General features: G+C 46.5%; 2 protein-coding genes across 2 annotated transcripts in view; both read left to right on the top strand.

Annotated features, from left to right (window-relative positions):
* Positions 1-846: 846 nt before the first annotated feature.
* On the top strand, positions 847-2,297 carry HRH1 (histamine receptor H1). The gene has a single exon (XM_041427562.1). It carries the CDS (start codon positions 847-849, stop codon positions 2,239-2,241), a length of 1,395 nt encoding a protein of 464 aa, XP_041283496.1. The 3' UTR covers positions 2,242-2,297.
* Positions 2,298-5,168: 2,871 nt separating this feature from the next.
* The window catches only part of ATG7 (autophagy related 7), a 78,658-nt gene continuing 75,205 nt past the window's right edge, over positions 5,169-8,621 (top strand). The window contains exons 1-4 of the mRNA XM_041427561.1: positions 5,169-5,375; positions 6,414-6,602; positions 6,808-6,862; positions 7,943-8,060. Coding sequence (XP_041283495.1) covers positions 5,300-5,375; positions 6,414-6,602; positions 6,808-6,862; positions 7,943-8,060 — 438 coding nt within the window. The 5' untranslated portion in view covers positions 5,169-5,299. The remainder of the gene's footprint in view (positions 5,376-6,413; positions 6,603-6,807; positions 6,863-7,942; positions 8,061-8,621) is intronic.

Genomic DNA, 8,621 nt, shown 5'->3' with positions numbered 1-8,621 from the left:
AATGGCACAGAATATGTGTCACCCTCACAGACATTTTTCATCAATGAACAGGAGGCAGAATTTTGTCAGTTATCGTTTACTCCAAGATGTAAAAATATTATTAATCAATCCTGCACTGTGGATCAATACATGAAGTTAGCAGTTGGGAAGCAGAAGATGCTTATTAATCCTGAAAAATCCCATTATCCCATTATTTTGCATTTGATCTCAAATAGGCCTCGCATCTTTAAATGTTTGAAATCTGTGTGAGCCTAAATTGTGTATGAAGAGATTACTCATTACCTATAATTGGAATGACTGCCTGCTGACTGCCAACTGTGGATACTCAAACTATTAGACGGAGGTTGCAAATAAGCACTGGCTGGTTTAAATTATTTAGTGCAAAATATGTTAATATTGCTTTTTACTAGCACATTTTAAATTGGTTTGCCAATATGGAGTTTATGTTATGGTTCATGATCAGATGTTTAATGAGATATAATGAATTAAAACTGTGAGTAATTAAATTTCTTCTTTGGATTTGGGATCAGAAAGAGATTAAGCTCTAAGAAAACTGTTTGGGATTGTTTAGTGGGGGTAAAACACGAATTACTTGTATGTAAAATATTGTAAAAATTTGTTATTTAAGAAAGCCCTAAAAGGGACAGTGCTAAACTGAGGCACAAATTATTATCTTTATTATCTTATTACTAGAGTGACTGAGTAGGTTTTTTTTCTTTCCCCTAGTTCTGGAAATAAAAATCCCCAAGCAACCCAACACGTTTTCACCCAGGAGTGCAAACCATGACTGAGCGTCCAAGGCCTGGACGCCCACTCCGATTCTCACTCTGCGTGCCCGTGAAAAAGATGTCCAACAACACAACAGAGGCCTCCAGCAACGCTCCCCCGGCCCTCCTCGGCCTGTTCCTGGGAAGCATTTCCCTGGTCACCATTGTCATGAACATCCTAGTGCTGTGTGCCGTGAGAAGGGAGAAGAAGCTGCAGACTGTGGGTAATCTGTACATCGTGAGCCTCTCCATTGCCGATCTGATCGTGGGGGCGGCCGTGATGCCCCTGAACATCGTGGACCTGCTGAGCCCCGAGTGGCCCCTGGGGCTGGCAGCCTGCTTGTTCTGGCTCTCCATGGATTACGTGGCCAGCACGGCCTCCATTTTCAACCTCTTCATCCTGTGCATGGACCGGTACCGCTCGGTGCAGCAGCCGCTGCGGTACCTCAAGTACCGCACCAAGATGAGAGCCTCACTGCTCATCCTGGGGGCCTGGCTGCTCTCCTTCACCTGGGTCATCCCCATCCTGGGCTGGCACGTTTTTGCCAACAACGGGCAGAGGAAGGTGGAGGAAAACAAATGCGAGACGGAGTTCTTCGAAGTCACCTGGTTCAAAGTGCTGGCGGCCATCTTCAACTTCTACCTGCCCTCCCTGCTGATGCTGTGGTTCTACTGCAAAATCTTCAGGGCTGTTCGACGGCACTGCCAGCACCGAGAGCTCAGCAATGGGTCCCACTGGTCATCCACGGAAAAAAACACCACACATCACACCAGGATGAAGGATGAGAAAAATACTTGCCCCCAGGAGCAAACCTTAGGTGGGAACACCCCCGGTGCAAACAAGCAAAGCTCCCCAGAGCCCCAGAAAGTGGAGGCAGAGCTTCATTTCAGCCATCCTGACAGGGCTTCAAAGGCCCTGAGAAATGGGAAGGTCCTGAAGTGGAGCTGTTTCTCTCTCACCACAGCCAAGCCTGAGCCTGGCCTGGATAAAGCAAGGAAAAGGGGGGCGTGTGCCACGAAAAAAACTGGGAATAAGGAGCAGCCTGGCTGCCAGGACAGTGACTCCAGTGGGGCATCAGACAACCACACTTTCACTGAGGTGGCCCCCTGGGCACAGCCCAACCCCTGCTGCCCTCAGGGAGGGACCCAGCGTAGGGACTCCAGGGGAATGACATTCCTGAGGAAAACCTGGCACACCCTGCACGGCCATTCCAGGAGCATCCAGCGGCACGGGAACAGGGAGAGGAAGGCAGCCAAGCAGCTGGGAGTGATCATGGCAGCCTTCATGCTCTGCTGGATCCCCTACTTCGTGCTCTTCATGGTGATAACGTTCCACGATTACAAGCAGCTCTCAGAACTGCACAGGGTCACCATATGGCTGGGCTACATCAACTCCACCTTAAACCCATTCCTCTATCCTCTCTGCAACCAGAATTTCAAGAAAACTTTTAAAAAGATCCTTCACATTCATTGATGCTGGTCTGGGGTTTTGGAGCTCTAGTGCAGCTCAGGAGTTTGACCAAACAAAACGTTCCTGTTTCAAAGGATGGGTACAGTAAAAGACTTTGGCAAACTGTAGTCTGTAAATAAGTGGTAGTAGAAGTGGGAAAAGTGTATTTAATAGTTTTAACTCATTTGAAGAGCAACTTCAGGTCAAGAATCTGAAAAACTCAAGGTCAACACATGAACTGTTACACCGTTGTAACCGTTCGAGACCACCGCTTCCATTACAGAAATGGAGACACAAATAAACTTCTTCAGTGATTGTAAATTATTCACCTACAGAAAAGGAAGAAATCACATTTCTGTCATTGGCCAAAAACATTTTTCTCTTTCAACTTACTCCATTAAACACATTGCTTGTGAAGTGAGATTTGCAAGTGAAGGTACTTTGCACAGTCAAAGAAAGAACTAGCAACTGTTTAAAAAAAACTCCCCTATTTATTTATAGCTTCCTCTAAAGCACAAACTTTTCATCAAATGTCAAGTTTTAGTGTGTATCCTACTGTATCTCTTTGATATCATGCTTATATTAACTGGTACATTAACTTTGCTGGAAAAAAAGTAGATTTTTTATGTCCCAAAAGAATTTCCATGCTCAATATACTGTCACCATCTGCTCAAGAAGGGTGTGATGCCGTTTCTAAACTTGCAGAACATAGTTGATTATACATGAAATATGTTTACCTTTTCTACCCTTTGTTTTTAATTGTATTTCATAAATTTTGTTGTCAAATATTTCAGGAGAAAAACTCAATAATTGAGTACTCAGTGTTGGAAAAGAGACCAAGAAGGTGTTGGAGTGCAACTGAAAGCTGGGCTGGCTCTGATATTACAAAGAAAAAAGAAAGATCTCTCATTCCTTTTGTTGTGCTGATGAATTTCCCACGTTCTGAACAGTTTCCTAATTGTATTTAAAGGATTCAATATTAAATGAAGCCCTAATATATCTGCATTTTAACTGGGGAAATGTGCTAAAGGAATAAAATTAAAATTAATTCAGGCAATATCAGTGTATCATGCAAAGTTCAGAGATTAATTGAGTTTGGTTTCAAGTTTCATGCAAGAAAAACTGAAATTAGGAAAATTAAATCTAGGAGAAATAAGGCAAAATGCAGAGAGAGAACATAAAACCAACAAAATTCACTGCAGAATTCAGACAACTTTTTCACTGCAGGAGGAACACCTGAACAAGTAGTAAAATGCACCTTTTTGGAGTAGAGAACAGAACCTTTTGAAACACATGCTCTAAAATCCCTAGCCTTCCACAAACAATTGCTGAGGTTCACAGCCATTAAATTGTTTTTTTCTGTTCTGATTTGCAACAGCAATTCTGACCAAAATGGATGGTAATTTAGATGATTCCTGAGGAAATAAAAGTCAGCCACAGTTATTAGTGCTGAAAAACACTTTTACCCAAGGGCTGCTGAGAGTTTTCAAGAAATCTGTCCTGTTGATCATGAAAATTGCCTTTTCTGACCTTAAAATGTACTAATACACTAACACATTACAAAACCTCAGCAAGATCATTGAAAATTGGTCTAAAAATGATGGTGACTGTAACAATAAAAACCTTTGGTAAAAATAAAGAACATTCAAACAGCTAAACCCAGGAAAATAAAGCTGCCCGAATATTTTTTTTTTTAATCTCAAGTCATTTTACCCATGATCTTTGTGTAACTGTGTTCATAGCAAAGACAGAGGATTTGTGATAGCCACATTTTATAGCTATAAGATAACAATAAAACAGGGAAATGGAACAGTGCCTATTTAAAATAGCAAGTACCTACGAAAATGTCTGAGTTTATTTCACTGAACAGGCAGTTCCAGTGGCTCTGGATGTGAGGGAAGTAGAGGAAAGCAAATTACAGTAAGAAATGGAGAAGCCTCCCACCAACGTGGGGCAAGGCTCGAGAGAACATTTCAGGTGTGGTTTCCTGTAAAATGTTTTCAGCCTTTTCCAGTTGACAACCAAGGTCAGAGGACACGGAGCTTCAGAGAACACAATGAGAGTCTGGGGATCTCTTGGAGATGTGAAAAACAAGTTCATTCTCTTATGAACATTTAAAAAGTTTAATAAAGGACAATAGGAGACAAGGAGCATAGAGCAAAGGTTATTATGGCTGGGTGCATCTTGGTACCCAGCCAAGAGCACACCTGCTAGTTTGGAAACACCCTTTAGATACTATTTCTATTGCATCAGCCTGTTACATATTCACAAACAATTATAAAGTAACTTTTTCAGTTAAAAGTTACTTTTACATAGTAAACTTCCCCCCAAACTAGTTTACATGTTCCAAGAACTGTTTAGCTCGGCTCCTCCTCGGTTCCACCTTTTCAGAGCGTGCACATTCCTTGGTTGTGGTTTTGGTCCATTCTTATCACCTCCAGTTATGGGCTTTGGTCCATAACTGTCCATATTTTGACCAAAATATGGTCCATATTTCCTTCAGATGGTGGGTGCTGATGGTTCGCAGATCTCTGCAGGTGTCCTCATCCTGTGTTCACTGGGCGTTATCCCATCCCAGCAGGCACTGTAACACAAGCACACTTACATCCGCTTTCACTAAGCTTGTTTAACAACAAAAACAAAAACTGTATCTTTATAACAAAGTTACTTCAACACCACACATACAAAATCCATTTTAACACTCGCGGAGAGCCAGTATTACAATATGCCGCACACGGGAGGGGAAACATCAGCGCAGGCGCACGTTTGGGTATTTTAACACCATCTAAAATGGAATTAAATTAAATTATTAGATTTCCTGAGGGCTCTGCTGCGTGCCGGGGAAGTAGGAGCAGCACACGGCAGCGGACACACGGACGGCTCCGAGCGCTGCGGGACACGGGCCCGCCGACCGCTGCGAGACGGGGGATGCTACCGAGGGAGGGCGGCACCGCCGCATCCCACCGGGACCGGGGCCGGGACAGGACAGGGACAGGACGGGGATGGGGATGGGGATGGGGACCGGGGCCGGCCCACCCACCGTGCCCCGCACGCCATCATCCCGCGCCGCCCGGCCCGTCACATGCCCCGCGCCGCGGTAACATCACCGGTGTGCGCCGGCCGGGGATGCCGGAAGTGCGGAGCGAGCGGCGCAGCCGGTACGGGGGAGCGGGGATGGAGCGGGCGGGTCCTGCTGGCCCCGAGCACGGGCACCGCCACCGGCACTGCCACAGCCCCGGGCACCGCCATCGGCACGGCCCCCGCGGGGTCACAGCCCCGGTACCGTCCCCGCAGTGCCCCTTGCACCCCCGCGGTCGGTGTGTCCGGGCCTCACCGGCTCCCCGGGGCCGCAGTCACGCGTAGATGAGGCGGGCGCTGCCCCCGTGTCACTGTGCGGGGCCGCTCCCATGTCAGTGTGCGGGGATGGCCCGTGTCTATGTTCGGTGTCGGTACCGTGTGGCTGTGCGGAGCCGGTCCCATGTCAGTGTTCGTGTCCGGGCCCGGTGCCGTGTAGATCCTCTGTCAGCCCGTGAGGCTGTGCAGGGCCGGTCCCGGTGCCATGTGGCTGTGCTGTTCCCGTGTCCGGTCCGTGTTCAGCCCCGTTCCCGTGTGGCTGTGTCCTTCCCGTGTCCGTGTCCGGTCCCGTTCCCATTCCCGTTCCCGTTTGGCTGTGCTGTGTCCGGTCCCGTTCCCATTCCCGTTCCCTGTGGCTGTGCCGTGTCCGGTCCCGTTCCCGTGTGGCTGTGCTGTGTCCGTGTCCCGTTCCCGGTGGCTGTGCCGTGTCCGGTCCCGTTCCCGTGTGGCTGTGCTGTGTCCGTGTCCCGTTCCCGGTGGCTGTGCCGTGTCCGGTCCCGTTCCCGTGTGGCTGTGCTGTGTCCGTGTCCCGTTCCCGGTGGCTGTGCCGTGTCCGGTCCCGTTCCCGTGTGGCTGTGCTGTGTCCGTGTCCCGTTCCCGGTGGCTGTGCCGTGTCCGGTCCCGTTCCCGTGTGGCTGTGCTGTGTCCGTGTCCCGTTCCCGGGTGGCTGGGCCGGGTCCGTGTCCCGTTCCCTGTGGCTGTGCCGTGTCCATGTCCCGTTCCCGTGTGGCTGTGCTGTGTCCGTGTCCCGTTCCCTGTGTCTGTGCCGTGTCCGGTGCCGTTCCCGGGCCGTGCCCGGTGCCGGTGTCGCCGTGCCCATGCCGGCCGTGTGTGTCCCGCAGGGCCGCGCTCCCGCCGGGCCATGGCCGCTGCCCGCTCGGTGCCGGGCCGTGCCGGGCCGTGCCCGCTGCAGTTCGCTCCGTTCAGCAGCGCGCTGGACGCGGGCTTCTGGCACGAGCTGACCCAGAGGAAACTCAACCAGTACCGGCTGGACGAGACGCCCAAGCTCATCAAGGGCTACTACTACAACGGTGAGCACCCACCCGCCGGGCTCTGCTAGCTCAGGCTCTCCTCTAAGCGTATTCTGCTCCTCTGGCGTGTTTCACATGTTTGCTGAAACGCTGGAAAGAATAGCTGGGGATTTTGTATGTTTCGCTGTCATTTACATCAACAAAAAATGGAAATAACCTGAACGTTTTGGTTTAAAAGGAGCTTTGTTGCTGCTTTTTTGTCCAGGTGATCCTTTGGGTTTGCCAGCTCGCTTGACACTGGAGTTTAGTGCCTTTGATATGTAAGTACAGGCTCTGGTTTGCCTTCATTTGTGTGTGGAGACACTTTCCTGGCATAAAATTGGTATGTTAGTTAGAGAAATCTACGTGAGAATAAATAACTCTATGTGAGAATAAGTAAATAACCTTTTTACCAAAGGTTTTTGTTGTTACAGTCACCATCATTTTTAGACCAATTTTCAATGATCTTTGTCATGTATTAGTACATTTTAAGGTCAGAAAAAGACAATTTTCCTGAATAAATAAATAATGAACTTTGTAACAGTGGAGGGACTGCTTTGTCACAAAAAATTAACTCCTTCTGGCTGAATTTAAAATATTGTGGATTCTCAGATTCTCTCACTTTCTGCATGTATGTTTACCCCCCATTTCTTCAGTTTTTTTGCTTTAGGGAGGTTTTTTTAGTCCTTTGACTCCTTCTCTTATAGCTTAATTATGATTTCAAATAGTTTTTACAGTCCCTGGTTGTTACACTGCAATTTCTTCCAAAATCTGTTATGACTGGAAAAATACCAGGTTTTGAAAGCAGTGCTGAAGGAGGCAATGAAATCAGTCAGATGTGTAAATTAAGGGACTATTGTAGGGTTTTACCTAATTTATCTCAAAAATAAAATACTAATTGCAAAGAGCAGCTTCTCTAGCTGATGATGTTACAAACTATAGAAGCTGCTCAATCTTTGGTTTGGATTTCCTTTGGGATGCGTTTTAAACATCAAATTTTAACTAACTCTTTATGTGAGTACAAAATTGGCATCTAAGTTCAGCCTAAATTAGCTTTTCTCAGTGCAAATCCCATTTGTCACAGGTGGCTTTTGTTTGAACAGGATTTAAAAGCTTCAATCCTTGATTTAGTGTCACTCTGCTTGGAGAACACAGATGTCAGATGTGTTTTTGAAGCCATGATGGAGATGTGTGTTTGCACTGGTTGTTATTCCACTAATCCATGTTCATAAAGATTAATTACTTTATTTAATTAATGGTAACTTTGTTGCTGTGCCTCATCTGATATTTGACATTAACACCACAAGATAGATGCTGCTGCTGACTGTGTTAATTCCCAGAGTTTTCCTTCTTTTTCCCAGGAATGCTTCAATACCAGCACGTTGCTGTCCTGCTTTTGGAACATTGTATAACACCAACACTTTTGAGACTTTCAAATCCTGTGATAAGAAAGCACTTCTGGACAAGGAAGCAAATGAGGTGAGATTTAAAATCAAATCACAGAGTGTTTCCAAATCCTTTCTACCCCTTGAAGTGCTTCACACTCTGCCCCAAATTTGGAGATACTCCAGTCCTGAGTAGCCTCAGGATTTAGCTCATTCTAGAAGGAAGTTTGGTGTTTGCTTTTTACTGTTCCCTACAAAAGAGCAGAACCTAATTTAATTGATGATAACCGATTCTACGTGGAGAACTCCATGACATTTTAAGCTCTGCAATGCTCTTGGAGCTGCCAGGGACTTGAATTCTGTAGATTAAATATTTAAAATTTGTGTTCATACCCAAAAACCAGCAGTGCCCGGTTTAAATCTCAGATTACTGTAATTTACCTGTGACAAAAAGATGTGGATGCTCCACAGGAGCAAGAAGCCTGATATAATAAAGCAAGAAAAAGATGGGTGAGAGGGGCTGGTCTGCCTGCACTGTCACCAGTTAATTTAGTGTCATGGCCTGGGGAGAGGTGAAAGTCAAATTTAAGATGCTTTACTTGACCTGTGCTTGATTTCTTTAATTAATTACCTTGTATAATAAAGTTTTCATGCA

Source organism: Onychostruthus taczanowskii, unplaced genomic scaffold (assembly GCF_017590055.1).
Source record: "Onychostruthus taczanowskii isolate IOZ18803 unplaced genomic scaffold, ASM1759005v1 scaffold116, whole genome shotgun sequence".
NCBI lineage: Eukaryota > Metazoa > Chordata > Aves > Passeriformes > Passeridae > Onychostruthus > Onychostruthus taczanowskii.
This window is presented reverse-complemented; position numbering and strand designations above follow the sequence as displayed.